Consider the following 20921-nt stretch of genomic DNA (forward strand, 5'->3'; position numbering starts at 1 on the left):
TTATTGACTTTTCTGCATGATTGCAATGTGCTGCGTGTTGAAGTCCGGATCGAAGACAGACATTGCGAGCGCTAACTGATTGAGGAACCTACAACCAAGTGACGTCAGTCACAGAATCTAATAAGCAACCATTTATTTCCTATGTTACAGTTTATTACCTATCACTATGCTAACTACCTTAAAACTACGAGTTGTCAGACCGAACATCTCAGTCCGTTTCCCGAGACTGAGATGTAAGTCGAAGTTCCCGCTTTACGTTACAACTAGAGCTAACATACCCTTAGATATATTTCTTATCAGGTACACTGCATGTTGTCCAAAAATTCCGACGGCTTAGAATTGGCTGAGAATCTGGGGGGTACCTAAGGTTTCAGCCACGTCGAAGCCATCAAATATCAGACGACTACTACAATGTCCGAAATCTTAACCTCTAAATTATCACTGGCGTTAACAAAGGCGCAAACTTAGAGGTATTCTCACCCACGTTTTATCTACGTTTTAGTGGCTTCTACCTGAGGTGTGTTTTGCGTGCCGCACATAGCAGCATTGCAAAATATAATATAATATATATATAGACTAACCTATTTCTAGGGTTACGCTCTTATACATGCCACCGCCTGCATGCAAACACGCACTGTGATTTCTCCAACAACCATTTACCAGTAACTTAACGACTCGGGACAGTGAGCGAACAACTTATAGCCAGTCGTACCAGCTATCGACATGATTGATGACTACCAATCAGCAAAGCACTGTAAGAACATTATAGCATTATTTGGCTCTGAACTTGCTGACTTTTGTACACTAGCAGTGTCTGTGTGCGTGCTTGCTATGCGAGCCATTGGGTCTTTTTCAGACCGAAAGAACCGCCAGAAATCACCTCAAGAAGCATGGCTATGCATGCAGGCAGCATGTTGGCAGTAGCGCAGACTACGAGCTACCAAGGAATATTGGTGTCGAGGACGAACTTACACTGGATGATAGCCCACTCCCTGATCATGTCACCAAGCTTGAACAGCTTGACATTTCTGCTGATGATGCACATTCTGTATCCGATCATCGAAGCGGTTCTGCTGACAGGAGTTCCCCCCACTATATTTCCCTTCCTCTGATGACGATAATACTGAGTTCAATCAACGACACACCCCTCTGCTGAGCAGTTCTCCCCCACTATATTTCTGCACTTCAGATTATGATAATGCTGCTCCTAGTGACGATGACTGTAGTGTCCTATCACTTACCTTTAACTCGGCTACTCACAATCACACTGCTGATGAAGAATCATGTATTAATGCCTCCGACAAGGAGCTATCGTACACTGAACATCTCGACGATGAAGATCACTGGGTTCCTGAGAATGATCCACAGTTCCTTCCCAATGATGCACTATTTGAGGAAAATACTCATGTCGACTCAGATGAACCTGATAGTGTTGTACCGCCCGTGTTATCGGAACATTGAGCACTGCTAAATGGCTATGTGCACATTTTTGCCAATGCTGCATGCAGATGCAGAAGAGACCCTCAATTTACTCCATTTGACGATCATAAGCTGCTATCCTGGCAGAATTTCCCCTGAGCTTCAGGGTGACTTAGACAGCATGGCACGAACTCTTCGCACTGTCGAGAAACGTCTCGGTGTTGATACGGAGAAAATTGTTACTACATACATTCTTTGCCCATCTTGCTGGCAAATGTACCATCCTTCCGAGCTACCAACAATGCAGTCTCGACTGTGCACGGCACCTGGATGCTCCGCAGTGCTATTTCGCCTGAAACGAATGAGTTCAAATGTGCAAAAATGTATCCCATACAAAGTGATGCCTGTGGCATCCTTTACAGCTGCTCTCGCACGTCTTCTTATGCGTCCTGGTAAATGGGAGGAACTTCAACATTGGCGGAAGGACGGGGACCATGAACCAGCACCACCTATCACACGAGAGGAGTGGTACACCGAGAAGGATGTGAACGAGCCACTCACAGACATATATGACGGGTGGATGTGGCATTCACTCCGTACAGGCATAGTGCGCCAGTGGGACTCGAAGCATCTCAAAGTAAATGACATTGATGTATGAAAACTCAACCAATGGTTCGTGTCCTTGAAATGTGGCCTCGTTGTGCATATTAACATCGATTGGTATGTTTTAAACAAGTCTTAATTGTCATTTCCTGACATTGCCATTGACGGAACAGGTTCCGTTCACTCAAACATGCTAATTATTCCACTGGCACGGTTTGGCTGACTATTGACAACCTACCGTGATTGATATGATTTTTGCGGGAGAACACATTTTTACTCTTTGTAATTCCAGGGCCAACGGAACCAAATACAGAGCAGCTCAACAGACTACTTGAACCTTTTGTTTGAGAGATTGAGCAGCTTGCACAAGGTGAATAAATACTCTTGTCTGCTACATAACTTGACTCTGAATACATTTGTCAAGGGGTGCTTTTCAAGGTTTTCGGGCATGACACAATGGAAATGGTGCATGTCGCACTCCCCTTTGGTCCAATGGATACTCCAGCGAGACTCAAGACAGCTGGCTTTGTATCTCAGAACTCTGAGGACCATATGTGCCCATGCTGCAATGCTCTGTTTTGCTCGTTGGTTGATCCTACATGCTTCGATCGTACATGTATGATTTTCTGATGTTTCATGGTGGCATACTGATTTAAAGTTTCTAGAATTCCACTATCGAGACTCTGCAAAGCAACTTAAGTGGAAATTCATTCATGGACACTCCAATGATCCTGAAGTTCAAGCAAGCATTGCAGAAACCAAGGGTGTCCGCATGTCAATTCCGGATCGCCTTCCAACGTGGAACGGGTCATCAAGCATTCCGACGGAGATCATGCATTTGTTCTGGGGTCCGGGTGAGTTGTTCGTTCAAGGCATTATCTCATAATTCACTCATTGTACTAGGCACGTCTGGTCAAATACACCGAGTCATTTTGATAGAAGGATCAATGTTCACCAGGACAGGGAAACGCTCCGATGTCACACCAATGGATCGACTTACAGAATTTCTTGAGTCCATATGGTGGACGAATAACTCAGGACATTTTCAGATCAAGGTAACATTGTTTTGAACCTTGAAAGGGGGAGTACTGATCTGTACATGAGATTGCGAGTGGGGGAGAATGTCCTAAAGCAGACGAGTGGCAAAATTTCATGCAAGTATACCCTGTCACAATTTCAGTTGCATGGCAAACGTGGTCTCGCCATGCTGACGATGAGGCCCCCCTGCCAAAGAAACGCAGCAAGATCCAACAGGCCATCGTGAAATCAAGGAAGCTCTTACACAAACATCGAATCAAGAATGTGTCTCGCGACGAAGACACTGAGGCAGAAGATTATTTGGCGCTTGAAGACATCGAACCATCTCGCAACTATCATTCTCACTACGAAAACATCCTGCGATACTGTGCCACGACCCAAATCTTTGCCTCGCGAGAGATCACACCTCAGGAGGCCACTCGAGCTGAAAACTTCATATCGGAGGCTTTTCAGTCATGGGCACAATTGAATTGTCATCTCACACCAAATTTTCACTTCGCCAGTCATCTAGTTGAGTACATTCATACCTATGGCCCTGCATATGCCTGGTGGGTATTTCCCTACGAGCGTGCAATTGGTGTGTTAGGAAAGGCCAACCACAATGGCCACAGCAGCGGCGAAGTGGAAGGGACCTACATGCGAGCGTGGTGGAAGACCATGCTGATTCAAGAACTCGTGGGTTACAGTACTCGTCTGCCATTGTTCTCACTGTTTGCTGACTCGAAACCCAGTTGACACATCTGCAGGAACGATGTGATCAAACCGAGCAGGACCAGCTAGCTATTTGTGCACTACTCAAGGCTGTCAAAGGCGGTGCCAAAGCCGATTGGCAAAGAGGGACCCTTATGAATTATATTGCGCTCCTGTCCAACCCACACGATTCAGGTACATTTTTATCACCTTGTCCATTACTAGTGATAATCGACCCGACAACAGTGAGGATTGTATTTCCGAAACAATTCAAGTTAATCAGCTTGCAGCCACTGGGTGTCTATGCCATTGTTTTGCAATTCCTACGTCTTCATTTTCCGGAATTCAACTTAACGTCAGACGCAGATGAAGCATCCAATGGTATTCCATTTGACTCACAAGGTGTCCAGTCATATGCGAATGTGACCATTGGTGCTGCAAAGTATGGCTCATTCCATCATCATCGTGGAAAGGGGTTTTGCTATGGCTATACAAAGGGACGACACGCTGCACGTATTGAGTATATATTGTCAGTCAACATCCCTCGACAAGACCCTCCAATATCTGTCAATGTTGCTCTCATCCGATGTTTTGAACATCACCCACAGGATGCCAACCACCCGTGGTCTCTATGGTAAGCCTATCCTTTGTTACCATGTGAAATCGTACTAGTAGTACAATGACTCAACCATGATATCAGGGCAACTGACCTCGGGATTGCAACCTGGAAGTATAATGTCCTTGGGAGCCTCGAGGCATGTCATCTTGATGATCTTAGTGGTCAATTTGCATTCACACCAGTTCACGCACCGAGAATGGGTCGCTTATGGGTGACTTTCTCGTTAGACACAGTAAGTGTTTTGTATGTTCTGATTGTACTATTATCTTAATGAGAGCATTTCAGACCTCCCAAGAACCAGATAACAGCAACCCTTAGAGTCCCTCTCATACCATTAAAGTGCTGCTGTAGTATACATTCCATACCTATGCTATTGTACAAGTGGGATCTATTTACACTGGATCATAACTAATTTCTTCTTGCTCCGAGTCGTCGATGTTAGGATCTGTGGAACTCTCACTATCACCAATGACATGGTCCTCAGTCATTAGAGCCTCTTGCTTGTTACGCTCCTCTAGAGAAAGAGAGTGAAACCACTTTGTGGAGACGGCCCATCGTGGGGTCTTCATCGAATCATGAACCGGCAACGATTTCGCCATCCTCGGTGGGCTGTCACGAATTCCTAATATGAACCATTTTTCATTTCTCGGTTTTCCTTTGGCTACTTCCAGTACCCGAGCCGGTCACGTGACTCCTCGTCATAGGTCACCCGTTGCTTCTCCGATTGGCTCCCCTACTCCACGGGCTAGAACAATCTCACTTCCTAAAGAAGAACCAGTTGGATCTTGGGTTTCTATTTAGTAACCGTCTTACTCAGTCGCTTATATATCATGATGTCATACTTACTCATCCGCAGTATTGTACGACTCTTTTCTTATTGGCTGATTTCTTTCAGACTCCTACTCAATGTTATGTATAAAAGTAGGGTAGTTAGCGTAAGAGCTCCTTAGACTTAACCTCTTTGTTTCCTACTGTTGTAGTGACCTAGATGTTTACGCTCAATCTATCCTGTTGCTCATTATCATCTCTGACTGAGTCCTAGTGGTCATGAACTCTCCTTCATCATTATTGGTGAACGTGGGTCATAACATTAGGTTAAGTCTATTCTACCACTCCAACTTGAACTTTGTCTTGGATGTCACCGTTCTCGACGAACTTCATCGTGCTATTCTGCTTGAGAATATTCTCACGGATTACATTTTTTGTTCACTCATCATTTCCCCGACACATTTTTCTATCTCAATCTCTTTATGTTAGTCTTTAGTAGAAGTGGACCAGGCCCTCGTCTTACACGAGCCGCCAGTTCATAAGGATCAGTGACTTTAGGTCCTGTTTCCACACGTCTGCAGTTAGGCCCAAAACCCTGCCAACTGTACGCTACTACAGTGGCTCAAAAAACTGTCCGCATGTTTTCACATTTTTCACTATCTATGATATTTTATGAGAATGTACAAACACATCAAGTACATGCTGGTACCATATTGGAGTACTACTTCAGGGCTTCCAATTGAGCCCTATGGCGTGGGAATCAGCTGAGATATGGTGGAGATATGAGGCTTACAAAATGATGACTCATGCGGACAGTTTTTTGACTCAAATATTTTACAGTGATAATCAGGTATTCTAGTATATTGTGTGACCTCTCTTGGCTTTAATTACTGCCTCTATCCTTCTAGGCATACTCTTAAAACTATATCTAACTATATAAATCAGAATGTCTCATGTGTCATAGCCATAATCACCATGAAAGCCATCTCCTCTGCCCAAAGGGATAATATCCTCTCTTTGTCCTATGCTGGCCTCTCTGCTTATCAAAATTTCTCTAGAACTAAAGTATGCAAGTCTACTGTGGCCAAGTGTATCAAAGAAAGCCATCTGGACAAGGAAAACTCTTGTGGAGGATGTCCACCTCTGCTAATAAGAAGGCTATCATCCAACATATCACTACAGGAAAGGCTAATGATGCCGTCCAAGCCACCCATTATATCAATTCCACCATCACCACCACTGTCTCTTCACAAACTGTGAGGAATGTTCTCAAGGCAGTTCATCTCAAGGCAGTAACAAGAAGAAATGCCTCTTCTCTCTATCAAACATAGACAGAGAAGACTACCTTTGGCTTGGCCCATCAAAACTGAACTGTAGAGGACTGGAAGCATGTTATATGGTCAGATGAGACCAAAATCAATAGGATTGGGTCAGATGGGAAGGTATATGTGTGGAAAAAGAAGAGGGATTTTCTAACAGACAGAGAGGTTAGTGAGACTGTCAAATTTGGAGGAGGTTCTCTAATGGTATGGGGCTGTATGGGATGGAATGGTGTGGATATACTTGCTGAAGTTGAGGGGAGGATGGATGCTGAGCAGTATGTGGACATTCTAAATGACCACTTGCTGTCTAGCATAGCTGAATTAGGGATTGATGAAAAAGACATCATTTCCCAATAGGATAATGATCCCCAGCACATATCTAGAAGAGCCAGACAATGGTTTCAAGAACATAATATCAATGTTCTTGACTGACCAGCACAGTCCCCTGATGTCAGTGTCATTGAACATCTCTGGGGAACACTCAAGAAGAAGCTTCAAGCCTATGAAACCCCCCTTAAAGTAGTATAGGAGCTATGGGAGAGAGTAGCAGTGGAATGAGCAAGGATTACAGCAGAATATTGCCAGAAATTGATTGAGAGTATGCCTAGAAGGATAGAGGCAGTAATTAAAGCCAAGGGAGGTCACACAATGTACTAGAATACCTGATTATCACTGTAAAATATTTGAGTCAAAAAACTATCCACATGAGTCATATTTTGTAAGCCTCATGACTGGGGGCAAGACTAGAAGCTTGAAGGAAAAATCATCAAAGGTGCCCTGAAATCGCTCCCAATAATGTTGACTTCCTGTTCACACCTGTTTCGCACACTACTATACGTGTAACGTGAACGCTACCTCCTGGAGGACATATCCTGTCACCTGTGGAGTTGTCAACGGCTGTGACTCTAGAGCCTGCTATCAAAACCATCATCGCGCGTTCTGTGCACATCTCTTCCCCCAGGCACTATATCCTTCCCGGCATCAATGTGGCTCACATCGATACGTGCTGAATTCACGGTGAGTTCATGCGCTTTGTTAATGTTCTATGTAATTGAATCTACTCATTTGTCGGGTGCTCATGCACATCATAGACAAAATGTATCAACCCTCTCCTCTCTGAAGCTGCGCGGCCACTTCGAGCGAGCTGCATTTCCCTCGATTACGATATTATTGCCATTACAGACTGTGATTCACAGGTTTCCACAATGACTGTTCTGACTGCTCGGTCGCAGTGGACTTCAAGTTGGGGTGCGGGGTGATAAATATGACTATTGATGGTGCACGCTAACTTGGAACGAGCTGCAGGTGCCATTGGTGTTGGTATGTCCTAGGTTGGCACATGTCATGTATAGATGAGAGGGGGCTGCATCCTCCCATCAGGCTTATTAGGGTGTCGCTCGCACATACGAGTTGTCCTAACATATTTCATCTTTCAAGTGTGAGGGATGAAAGTAGTCCCTGTATTCCTTCCGTCTGATGATTTGGAAGCTGTATCTGACCACTTCTCATCATTTCCATAATCTTATCTTCCGTGGGACTCGGAGTTATTCATACTTTCTTGCCCGTGCAGATGTTTGCGCTGGGACCACGCCTCATTCTTTAGCGTTCGAGAATATCACGCTACCTCCCAACTCTTGGCTAATATTTATTGGAGTTTCCGATGGACCTGATTTGGTAGATTTGAAAGAGAGAAATTAGTCTTGGTAACCAATATCAAATCGCATTATTACTAGAACTAATTGCCCGCTGCTTCCCACCCCCACTTGCACGGGGAAAAAGTTTTGGCCACGACATCTCGACATTTGGCTTCGGACGGGGTCCTTTGGAACTATGCTCGGGATATCGATGCATGATCGGCGTGAAACGTATGTTCGGTTGCAGCTTTGAAATCGGATTACTCACCAAGCGACCACATGTGGTACGCACCACCTAAAAAGAAGCAGCTTTTCTTCCTGATATGCACAGGGGAGTCCCTTATCATCCACATTTGGTGCTAATCAAGCGGCCTGTCAGGTTTCTCAAGTAAGTACATCGTAATGACTTTCTAATAGGCCTGGTTGCGGTGCACTGCAGGACTTAAAGGGTCATGATCTGTACTCCGCAATCATCGCGCGCGGCTACTATGATCTTGCATCCATTACGGTCGACTGTGCTTGCGAACCATGTGCACACCCGGACGAGGCCCTACACATGCCAACACCCAGGTGCACTCCGTTGTGCGCCGCAAACCAATTGTGCAATGATAAGTTGCCACGCAGAATCATTGGCTAGGAACCAAAAGATACGGGGATAAGTTGTCATTCAGACTGACCGTGAGGGATGCCAGCACAACGCGAAACTTATGCCCGAACGACAGATAGTTGCGGGGAAATCCAACTGGCTACACACTCCACGTCACGCTAGACATTAGCTGCGGAGAAATCCGACAAGCTATACGATGAACTCCGCGCCACGGTATATAATGTCGTGTTCCAACCTCATACCATACTACGGCAATGTCTCGCCCTGAAACAGATCTCCTGGACTCATTGTCCACCGAACTCTCTCAACAGCTCAAGGATCACGTAGATCAAACCCTACTCGAATCCATACGGCCAAATTATACGTCTCAGTTCTCTCAACATGCCCCCGAGTTGGCAAAATTTCGCGAAGCTATCGCGCAGAGCGACTCGAAGGATGATATCGACTTCCTACGTAGCTTCCGAGAATTTGTTCCCACTACAAACTACGAACCGTACAGGCCATTCATAGCAAAATTCTTGGCTACCCCTTGCAAGGAGGCTGATGTCGAAAACATGTTCGCCCCTGGACTGCCCTACTTCTTCGCCATGTCCAGTATGACAACTGGGACAACGGTGAAGATATTCCCAAAGTATCGACCTCCCCCGCACCTCTTGCAGCACCCTTTATTTCTGGCGCTTCCCCCGTCAGAGGGTACCGCGTTATCGCCATCTTCTTTGAAGTATCGGCAAGTCCTGGAAATAGAGTGCGAGGACGGTCAGAGCTCCAAGAAGGTGACGGTCTGCTCGTTGAGTGCCGGTTATCTGCGAATGGCAATGAACTGGGACGTCGAGGGCGATAATGATAGACTCGATTTGTGGCGTAAGCTCATCGCGCTACTATCCCTTGCGCATGCTGATCTCTAGGCGACTTTCAGTTCCGGGGCAAACGGATCCATATGCGATGTCCTTAATCAACAGCTATCGCGGTTACTTTGTTCTGAATGCGCTATTTGCATTGGCAAACCGTGGAGTGACCACCGTCCGCTTCTTCTTTGCCAATATATTCGTCACTTTTTTGCAATACGTAGAGGATGAATGGCCTCTGCTGGTCGACTGTATCGAGAAGGGTGTCATCCCGGACATTGAAAACTTAGACCATTTGCGTGCACCTTTACAGGTCATATTTTTGTTGACTATTAGATTCCATTTAGCTGACGACTTCTCTCAGAAACATCTCACTCCAAACCCTCTTCGTGCTGCCGAACTTCGCGAAATTGGGCCTCCTGGAATTCAGGGCTGGGCGGTCCGTGTGTGGCCTGACTTGAATAAGTTCATTGGGATCACTGGCGGTCCCGCTGCTGCTTCTGTTCCAAAGGCACGTTAATCGTGGAAGGTTTTACTACCCAACTGACAGTTAGAGACACAAAGATCAATCACGTCCTCGGACCTTCTGTTTCCATCCAGGCTCCTGCGTATGGCGGCACAGAATGTGTCATCGGCGTGACATACCACAAAGGCAATCCTAATACCGACTTCAAGGTAGTGTTCGTAGATGGGATGTCCGAGTTTCTGGACGTGCGTTCCCGTGAGCCGTCGGAGCGTGTATTGTCCGCTGTAAGAACCATCCACTGCATCTCCCCTTCGTCTACTAAATCCCTGCCTTAGTGGGAGCTTGTAACTGGAGGGCATTACGAGCCCGTCGTGACGACCCGCAATGGCCTGTGGAGATACCGCATTGGTGATGTCGTCGCTGTCAAAGGCTTCGATCCAGATGACGGGTTGCCTATCATCAATTACCTTCACAGGCGAGAGTGAGTTGTGATGTCGTCAAACTTAGACTTAGCAATTGACATGCCTGCTGAGGAAGTGGCTCCCTTGGGCTGGCATTTGGAACAACGTGTACAGAGTCGCAATTGACGAACGCGATCGTTTCTGCCGCTAACAGATGGATTGGTCAAATCATGGATTTCACTATCGTAGGCGACGAGCGAGATACGCCTATTACCTATGGGTACTTGGTAGAAATTGTAGGAGAAATAGGTCCGCGCTTGCTCGGCAGCTCTTTCCCGCGACTGTGTTAATTGATATTCACAGGAAATGACGCCAGAATGGCGCCGCAGCAGACTTTTGAAGACCTCATGGTGGCAAACCTTGAGTATTATGCTGCTTTTTGGCAAGGCAGGGCCAGAAAGCCAACCATTCGTCTCGTGGAGAAAGGCACCTTTTCAGAATATCGCAGGCAGAAAAGCGATAAGAGCGTCTCGATTGGTCAGGTGAAAGTCCCCGTTGTCCTATCCGATTCAACATATACGGAATGGCTCCTGAAGAGAGTGATAATGGAGCTGTAAAAGAGTCTAGTCCAAATTCGTACATTCCTCGAGAGATGTCAGACGAGATTTCATGGCATTAGTTTCTGTGGATGGTATACAGATTACTTTCGATGTTCATGGCGCCGATGAAATCTCGAGGAGTATGCCAGCTGGCCGGGGAACTAGGTCGAGCCGATACGCTCACCGTGCGCCAGTGAATCATGATGAATCAATGACATATAGACGATTGCCAATCCCACAGGATCGGTACATTGTGCACACCAGCACGAAGATGCCTGGTCATGCTGAAAATTGCTGTGTTTGGAAGGTAGGAATGGGGGACTGGCGCGGTCGAGCGCAGTTACGATTATTTAAGGACAAGTCGACGTTCATCGATGCCATATGCCGGCTGTTGCGGAAGGCTGACACTGCAGGCCCTTACCCACACACCTGAAGGCGGCCACGGGTTAACCACAGACAAAGAGCACCCTCCTTGAAAACTTGCAGGTCCCGGGACGGGTACCCGAGTCGTCACTATGCGCCATCGCATTCAAGGTAGTTTCCCCAGTGGTAAGACTTAGAGGGAAGCTTCACCTCGACAGCCGTTGAGTCATCAGAGGAAATCCGCTCTCCCAATTGGCTTCAATTCGATCGGATTCTATTAAACCAGGTGATAATCTCTCGAATGCGCGAAGAAATGATCCAATTGATTCAGAAACTCGTCGTGTAACGAGAAACACTAAAATCGGATAGATGGAACTAGTGCTGCTGACACAGCGGGGAAACTGACATTTTACCACCTTTTGCCGCCAGTGAAATTACATTCGAAAGGTAATCTAGAGTGCTCTGGAACGCTCTAGGCTAGGTCTGGAATGCTCTAGCCAGGTCTAGATCTGCTTTTGATTGAAATCTTGCAAAAGGGAAAGTGTTGAAACCCCCGATGTGTGAAGTCCGGTTCGGTCAGGTTCATCGCCCTATATCGCGAACCCCGAACTCAACAATCGGTCAGGTTCAGGCAAGATGGCTGAACCTTGGACCGGACGCCTTCGAACGCGTTCGCAAGGGTTCAGTTCAGGTTCAGAACACATTCGAACCCTCGAACCGTTGTTTCGATTTGCAAAAAAAATCACAAAATCACCACCAAAATGACAACAAATTTGTACAGTATGAATAGCTACCAGAACTCTTCATTCACGACGCGGTTGAATGACAAACTCAGCCTGGGCTGTTGCAGAAATATGGCCTTGACAGTATGCACTCTTGAGCAATTGAAGAGCCTCAAATGTTGTCAGCTGAAAACAGCTGCAATGTGCGGTCCTAGTAATGCTCGCTCAGACGCAAGTAACGTGATGATCGGCGACAGTTCACGGTCTCGCGATGAGAGGCTTAGAGTGAGCGAGAAACGGGAGCTGATAAGAAATATATATCTCAGTCTCGGGAAATGGACTCGGTAATACGACTATAGTAGTACCACTGCGTGTTATCAAAAATTTCCGACGGTAGATACCTGGCTGGAATGTGACCCCAGGGTCAAGTTTTAGCCATTTCTGGACCTATGGTATAAACCGGCTTCGAAATGGTTGATTTTCCGGATTTCAACCACCTCGAAGACATGGTTTGGCCATCAAGTTCCAGTCAGCTCAAAGCCAGCTACTACCATGGGTCCAGAACGATACTGTATATACATGATAAACCACCTATATCCATTATATATAAATATAAATATATTATATTATATGATATTCCAGATCAGACAATTAATGAGCAAAATGCATTATATATATTGCAGCGAATACAGCCGCGCATTATCAGCTATAGCAGACATTATAATACATGCTGCTACGTAGCCCATATTCATATATACTGAACTCCAGAAGCGCTTGACAATAAGCGAAGCGGCGATGGACACTAAACATGGGCTTAGAAGGTGATAGGGGATGCCAGACTCGGATGGGGTTGCAGGTAGTGGTGCATATATGCTCAATGCTGCAAAAAGATAAGTCAGGAGTAGATACCACAAGATTAAACACATACCTCCTTGGGTAAGGGTGCTGGAGGGCGCAGCTGGGCGTGGTTGGACGGGGAGAATATGAGAGATGCACTGGGGCCTGGTGTATTGAAGGATCAACCACAAATGAAAATAGGTTATGAAACATCGGCAGGCATCGAGGCACAGAGTTGAGGCGTGAGTAGTACTTGAGTTGCTAACAGACAAGGTAGCAACGAAACCACAAGCCTTGGAGGAAGAGGGCAGCGAGAAGCAGCAGGTGCAGATGTGTGTGAGTGAGCACAGACGAGTGGTGGCATGCGGAAACAACCAAATGCGAGTAAAAGCCCAAAGACAAGCAGAGACAAGTGCAGAGGCAGGGTGCAGACCAGTGCAGGCAAGCACAAACATTAGCAGACAAGCAGGAAGCATAAACAAATGATCAGTTATAGCCTAGTTATAAACGTGAAAAAGCGGTACCTATCGTTCAAGACGCCAGATGCAGACATGTCAAACATGCAAACAAGGGTGGACTGTAGAAGTTGACCTTGCGAGTGAATCAGCAAATGAATGACACACATGATCGCACGTGCAGTTTTAGGACTTACAGAGTGATGTTATTAGTCACAGTGCAGAGGGTCTGCATCTCACAGGCACACCATGGACCTACATGGATGTTCAAGAAGGCGGGACACGATGTTGTGGATGATCATGTGTTATCCAGAGGGTACTGGGAGGCGCTGCAAGAGCATCCAGGAGGAAGCAAGATCATAGTGTGTCAGCGCAGGTGTACATACACAGCACAACATTAATGAGTTGCTATAGTCTTAGACACACCCCTAGCTAATACACATGCCCACTGTGCAACCCAAAATCCTCCTGTAGTGCTAGCATTAACCCCCGCTAGCATGAAAACTAGGTACATACCTGTTGAAAATATCATTATCAGTTTGGGGTTCGGGACGGTTCGCTGTCGTTGAGATTGTTGTTGAAGGGGTAAGGAACAAGGTGAATTAAAACTCTGCGCACCTTGCTCTGAACAACTTACCTTGTGACACAGCCTCAAGCATAGTACGACTGCATACATCCAAGCTCAAAGGTAAGTAATTCTACTGAAACTATCGGAAGCTGATCAAATCTTGTAGTTAACATTATACATGATTATTCAGTGTGCTGGACGTAGGCCACCCCTGGCCACCAGCTGACTTGCGCATGTACATGTGTGCTGCTAGTTAATCATACCAGCGCTTGATCAGTAAGTCATATTCTTGATCAATGTATATGCTAGCTAATGCAACATATCATTTATAAGTGCGAGTATTTAACCCAGTGCCTTACGAGGAATTGCAGTTTGTTTTCGGTGCAACAGGTACTGAATCTGCATATACCATGTCTGCAGAGGCATCATCTTCTGCTGCCGAAGGTGGCCGTAGTACACCACCAACAGAATACACCCCCGAACTTGAGACTTCAGAGCTTCCATACTTTGCTGTCGATCCTACGCTCCTTGACAATGGGCATGATCCTACGTCGAAGAAGCGTAAGCGTGATTCACTTAGCTCAGAGCTGGAGGACCACAATATGAACATGCCCACATTGACGGGTACTCATGGACGTGCGGGGCACCCTCCAACTCGACATTTCCAGTCCCCATTCCTTCCAGCATCTGAGAAGATTTGTACATCAAATCAAAAGACTTCGAAGTACGTGCAACCTTGGTTACAGCGTCAATTGTTACTAAATCTGCTTGGACATTTCAGGATTCCAATTCCCTTGAGATTAAAAGTCTCCACTGAAATTGCTGCACCAATTCGTTCCTCTGTGCCATCGTCAATGCATTCTTCTGCGCTGTCATCAATTCATTCTACTGCACCGTCGTCAATTCGTTCTTCTGCCACATAATGCAGTAACATATACCCGTCTCAGACGGGCAGCCGGGCGTGACAATGTGCCGATAGAGACAGGCCACCCGGTGCCGGCCCATGGCAATAATTGTACCATGTTAGACGAGTGGGCCGAGGGGGTGGAGTGTCCAAGGCAAACGGATGGGCTGGGTGTATATAGTATAGATGGTAGTATAGCAATGTGCTATATAGGAAATTATGAATAGTAGTAGTGAATCCAGTGTGTGATAGATGAGTGGGCCGGAGGAATGGAGTGCAATATAGATGAGTGGGCCAGGGAACTGGGGTGTGATGGAGACGAGTGGGCCGGTAAATGAGGTGCAATGGAGACGAGTGGGCCGGTACATAAGGTGCAATGAAGACGAGGGAGCTGGAGAATAGGGTGCAATTGAGACGAGTGGGCTGGTATAGCAGGTGCAATGGAGACGGGTGGGCCAGTATAGCAGGTGCAATGGAGATGGGTGGGCCGGTAAAGGAGGTGCAATGAGGACGAGTCGGCTGGTGATATGGGGTGCAATGAAGACGAGCCGGCTGGTGATATGGGGTGCAATGAAGATGAGTGGGCCGGTGATATGGGGTGCAATGAAGACGGGTGGGCCGGCATCATAGGGCGCAATGGAGATGGGTGGGCCGGTGATATAGGGTGCAATGAAGACGAGTGGGCCGGTGATATGGGGTGCAATGAAGACGGGTGGGCCGGCATTATAGGGTGCAATGGAGACGGGTGGGCCGGTATTATGGGGTGCAACAACGACCGGTATTTATGTAACCGGTTGCTTGTGGTAACATAGCACTCAATCCGGCGATTCCACCGGTGGTCTGATCATGTAAAATGGTTAATATTTGACAAAGTTAGGAGCGCTACAAGAAAAAGTCACAAATTCACTGGCAGAGGATATATGATATCTAGACCATTGTGACCGGGATTTTTCAACCGGTAGTTATGTGACCAGTTGCTTGTGGTAGCATAGCACTCAATCCGGTGATTCCACCAGTGGTCTGACCATGTAAAATGGTTGATATTTGACAATGTTAGGAGCCTTACAAGAGAAAGTCACAAAGTCAGAGCATATGTGATATCTAGACCATTGTGACCGGTATTTTTCGACCAGTAGTTATGTGACCGGTTGCTTGTGGTAACATAGCACTCAATCCGGCGATTTTACCAGTGGTCTGATCATGTACAATGGTCAAGATTTGACAAAGTTATGAGCCTTACAAGAGAAAGCCACACATTCAGAGGATATGTTATATCTAGACCAGAGTGTCTCCAGCTCTACCTTAGGGTAGTTTACCTCTGTTCCATTTCTACTCCAGACTTGTCCACAGCAGTCTTACTCTGGGTTTCCTTGAACCTCTGGAGTTCCGCCAAACTCTCCTAGTGTCTGACCTCCGGAAACCTCTGGACTTTGTTGGACTTCCCTCCTGCCTCTCATAAATTAAGGGCACATACTCGGGTAAGGGGTGCAGCACACAAGCTGAAGTCAAGCCCTTTGAGTTCTCCTTCCTTTGAGCATGACCTTAACATCCACAGACAAAACCTTGTGATGCTGTGTACTCACCCTCTCCTGGTGGTCCATCCTCTGGGAAAGGTTTTCCTATAGGAACACAGCTGCAGAATGATATGGGGACCATTCCTAGACAGATTTAGAGTATGTACACCAGGTTGGTACATCAGGATACCTACAGAATCCTTCTATACAGGCTAAAACTTCTAAGATTGCAGTTGTCACATTTTTGGTGTTTTCCCCTACTTTACCATTGCATAAGTGATCCAGACTACTCATATATTATCCTTACTATATATATACCTACTTCTCATCCCAAGGATCAGTTAGAAATATGGTATAATATTGTTATGTAAGGGAAAGGGGGTATGTGTACTGATAAGGGGCCTACATTCTCCAATGGACACAATCTAGTAATCAGATGCTTGCAATATATTCTAAGCATGGTCAATATCATGGTCTCAGATATATAAAAGGATCCACTAACAGTTGAGAGCTAGGGCAGTGAAATATCTCTGAAATAGAGTGTGGGAAAGTCCAAAAGCCCAAAACATCGAAACTCACCAGTTTGGTGTATATGTAGTGGTTGGACTTTTACTTACCAATCATAATATTTCCTCACCACACTCTTCTACAAAGACTTTACCTTCAGGGCAATGTGTATTTTAGGTTCATTATGTAGTCTACTATACATACTACTGCATGTTTAATAAAATCTTTGGTGTGTGTGATATATGTCAGTGACTTTCAGTGACAGGGGTAAATTGTCATATGTCAAGCCTATGTTGTTTTACTTATCTTACCGTCAATACTTGAGGGATCTTTCCAGAATTTTAGGACCATGACTAGGGATATACATAGGACATATCCCAAGTGTCTGATTACCAATAACATCCTTGATAGTGTTGGAGGGTTCTTATCAGTTATGTTTTCATGTATATATGCTATATTGTTTGATGTAGCCCTTCAGGGGGTCAACTAAGTGGTGGAATATGTTAATATATACTCCTAAATATGTTTTGACAGTGCTAGAACACTCTCCTATCAAAGGGGCAAAATGGAATCCCCTGATTGAGTGCTACATTACCACAAGCAACCAGTTGCAAAAATACTGATTACAATGGTCCAGATATAAGCTGATACAACACTGTATCCTTTGAATTTATGACTTGGTCTTATAAGGCTCAGAACTTTGTCAAATCTTAACCATTTTACATGATCAGACTACCGGTGGAATCACCAGATTGAGTACTATATTACTGCAAGCAACTGTTCACAAAAATACCGGTCACAATGGTCTAGATATAACATCCTCTAAATCTGTGGCTTTATCTTGTAAGGCTCATAACTTTGTCAAATCTTGACCATTTTACATGATCAGACCACCGGTAAAATCGCCGGATTGAGTGCTATGTTACCACAAGCAACCGGTTACATAAATACCGGTCATTGTTGCACCCCATAATACCGGCCCACCTGTCTCCATTGCACCCTATCATGCTGGCCCACCCATCTTCATTGCACCCCATATCACCGGCCCACTCGTCTTCATTGCACCCTATATCACCGGCCCACCCATCTCCATTGCGCCCTATAATGCCGGCCCACCCGTCTTCATTGCACCCCATATCACCAGCCGACTCATCTTCATTGCACCCAATAACACCGGCCGACTCGTCCTCATTGCACCTCCTTTACCGGCCCACCCGTCTCCATTGCACCTGCTATACCAGCCCACCCGTCTCCATTGCACCTGCTATACCGGCCCACTCGTCTTAATTGCACCTTATTTACCGGCCCACCCATCTCCATTGCACCTGCTATACCGGCCCACTCGTCTCAATTGCACCCTATTCTCCGGCCCCCTCGTCTTCATTGCACCTTATGTACCGCCCCACTCGTCTCCATTGCACCTCATTTACCGGCCCACTCGTCTCCATCACACCCCAGTTCCCTGGCCCACTCGTCTATATTGCACTCCATTCCTCCGGCCCATTCATCTATCACACACTGGATTCACTACTACTATTCATAATTTCCTATATAGTACATTGCTATACTACCATCTATACTATATACACCCGGCCCATCCGTTTGCCTTGGACACTCCACCCCCTCGGCCCACTCGTCTAACACGGTACAATTATTGCCATGGGCCGGCACCGGGTGGCCCGTCTCTATCGGCACATTGTCACGCCCGGCTGCCCATCTGAGACGGGTATATGTTACTGCATTATGTGGTCCTGGGTAAATGATCACTTCCTCCCTCACTTGAGGGTTGTGATTCGAGGCATCTTCAATATCGACGACTTGTGTATTGTAAGGATATGTGGTCGGTCAGCCCGCCTATCTCGGTCATTAAACAAGGTGACAACTTTCGGCAGGTCGCACAGCCACATACGTTATTTGGTAACAGCTTTAGGAACAAATCAAGAACAACATCACCAAAATTACACAACCTAGAGATGGGTATATATGGCAATGTCGGAGCCACTATACCTGACTTAAGTATCTGGCAAACGTCCTCAATGTCAGACAATGTTAGGAAACTCAATTCTGCCATTCCGACTGTCATATGACAATACCCTGGCATTAGGCTGGTGTCCCGATATATCAGACATTGCTCAGTATATCAAGCATTTCAGTTTTGCTCAGATTGATCAGACATCACAACCTCGTTCTGATGCAGCATTGCATTGCATTGAATTGATAATAGTACAATACATCATCCCAAACCTATGTATGCGAATGCGGGAAATCAAGAGCAAATACCAGAACCAGGAGATGTGTGATCCATCGCACAAATATATCGAGAAAGACGGTCAATCCGCTACCTAAAAAATTAAGCGATTAGTCAATTGCATGTAATATACATAAGTCACGAGCAAATGCCTGCTAGCCAGCTTGCATATAATCTGCGTCGCGAGATGTAGCAATAATAGACAATGTGTATGTCGTGTTTCCCAGGATAGAGAAGACAAATAATACTCGTTCTCGTACTGGCACTTCTTCCGAACCTATGAGTTCTGCTTCATCAGCTGCGACGGCTCTATGTGAAACCTACGCCAAAATTCTGAGGTTCGAACCCGTTCGAACCTATTCACTGTCAGCCGAACCCCGGACCTCTGGAGAGGTTCGGTTCTGAGTCTTGGCTGAACCTGGGACCGGACCATGCGTCTGGTTCGGAAAGGTTCAGGTTTGAACGGAACCAGACTGTGGCAGCACTAAATGTGATGGTTGTTGGCCTGGCCCACAGCGTGAAGTCGAGCCGCGCACATCACTAAGAGCAAGTAACTGATATAGTAGTAGCATCTGACAGATGGTTTAGGTGCATAATACACGCATATATGCACATATACTTACCATATCTTGAGTTGCAAAGATTTCCAAGGGTTGGTGGCAGTTGCAGAGTACAGGTTTCAAGCTTCCAGCCTTCCACTGATAACGCTCATGAGCTCGAGTAACAGGATGGTGACGAGGAAGAAGAAGAAGAAGAGGAGGAGGAAATAGAGCATTCACGACGCCCCATGCATAATGATAGGACTCATGGGAGAGAGACTCAGAGAGATGTGACGAGTTGATGCAACACATTATGTAATATTGTGCACATGAAATTGATTGTCCTTGTTTGTTCGTTTATGGTAGGAAAATTGAAAGTAAGGTCAAAGTGTGTATAAGAGCCTGTTCAGCAACCGTTATTTGAGAAAAATGTGAGAATATGTGGCGGCGGCACAGAAGCCGCCGATAGCGGAGTTTGAAACCTCTTTCTTTCCGACCATGACTACATTTAGTGATGACGGTGGTATTAATATCTTGCAATGGCAGCAGGTCTTCACTGCAGTATCTGCTATAATCCTGTGTACACAATTCCAAATCATGCAGATTGCTCAAGAAAATCAGGCTGACAGCAACAGTGGATCAAAGGAGAACACCAAGTGGAATGACCAAGAGATCAATGCCCTCCTGGATTACCTTATCACAAACAGATCGAGAATGGGAGGTGCAACATCCTTCAGGCTCGATACATTCAACCAAGCTGCTAGTGATATGGAGGCCAAGAATATCAAGACACAGGGCCCCACCAAGACTGGAGTGCACTGTAGAAACAAGTTCACATTGGTATGTCATCACCTCCTTTTCCGCCACTCTCATACTGATCTTTTAAACTTAGCTCAAAAGTTCATTCAACCAGATCAATAAATACCGCAATAGATCTAGCATTTACTGGGACCCTGATATCGGTGCCAACATTCAAGGGCCTGCTGCCAAAGACGCTTGGTCATCTTATGTCGTCAACCCAGTATGTGATTATTGCTGGGCGATCAAACACAATACTCACTTTCAGTACAGATCAATTCAGGCATGAAGCAGTTCAAGAATGGATGGAGATTTTACGCTAAGATGGAACAACTTCTGACACGGGTCAGCGCTGCCCATGGGGCAGCAGCATATAACCCATTAGCCGATGCTATTGCTGACATGGGCTCAGAGGACATGCTGGCAGGTCCCTCTACTAGCAATGCCCCAGCGGG

The 20921-nt window shown here is 46.0% G+C and overlaps 3 protein-coding genes across 3 annotated transcripts; all 3 read left to right on the plus strand.

Moving 5' to 3' along the window:
• Positions 1 to 723: 723 nt before the first annotated feature.
• EDB91DRAFT_1248111 (uncharacterized protein) lies at positions 724 to 4687 on the plus strand (the record flags this gene model as incomplete). Its single annotated transcript, XM_041322888.1, has 14 exons — positions 724 to 754; positions 809 to 818; positions 874 to 1048; positions 1081 to 1429; positions 1509 to 2056; positions 2374 to 2392; positions 2447 to 2632; positions 2688 to 2876; positions 2926 to 3077; positions 3127 to 3735; positions 3792 to 3945; positions 3997 to 4384; positions 4451 to 4601; positions 4655 to 4687. The coding sequence occupies 14 exons, from the start codon at positions 724 to 726 to the stop codon at positions 4685 to 4687; spliced, it is 2994 nt and encodes a 997-aa protein (XP_041177693.1).
• A 4166-nt stretch (positions 4688 to 8853) lies between these two features.
• On the plus strand, positions 8854 to 11277 carry EDB91DRAFT_334902 (GH3 auxin-responsive promoter). Its single transcript, XM_041326903.1, has 7 exons — positions 8854 to 9561; positions 9617 to 9858; positions 9910 to 10056; positions 10110 to 10295; positions 10347 to 10492; positions 10549 to 10721; positions 10776 to 11277. Exons 1-7 carry the CDS (start codon positions 8955 to 8957, stop codon positions 11027 to 11029), a joined length of 1755 nt encoding a protein of 584 aa, XP_041177694.1. The 5' UTR covers positions 8854 to 8954; the 3' UTR covers positions 11030 to 11277.
• Positions 11278 to 12904: 1627 nt separating this feature from the next.
• EDB91DRAFT_1081826 (uncharacterized protein) lies at positions 12905 to 14718 on the plus strand (the record flags this gene model as incomplete). Its single annotated transcript, XM_041315415.1, has 10 exons — positions 12905 to 13032; positions 13153 to 13175; positions 13202 to 13269; positions 13631 to 13750; positions 13927 to 13973; positions 14038 to 14076; positions 14147 to 14208; positions 14290 to 14346; positions 14377 to 14680; positions 14703 to 14718. The coding sequence occupies 10 exons, from the start codon at positions 12905 to 12907 to the stop codon at positions 14716 to 14718; spliced, it is 864 nt and encodes a 287-aa protein (XP_041177695.1).
• Between the last annotated feature and the right edge of the window lie 6203 nt (positions 14719 to 20921).

This window comes from Suillus paluster, assembly GCF_016628075.1.
Source record: "Suillus paluster strain FC165 chromosome Unknown EDB91scaffold_23, whole genome shotgun sequence".
Lineage (NCBI taxonomy): Eukaryota > Fungi > Basidiomycota > Agaricomycetes > Boletales > Suillaceae > Suillus > Suillus paluster.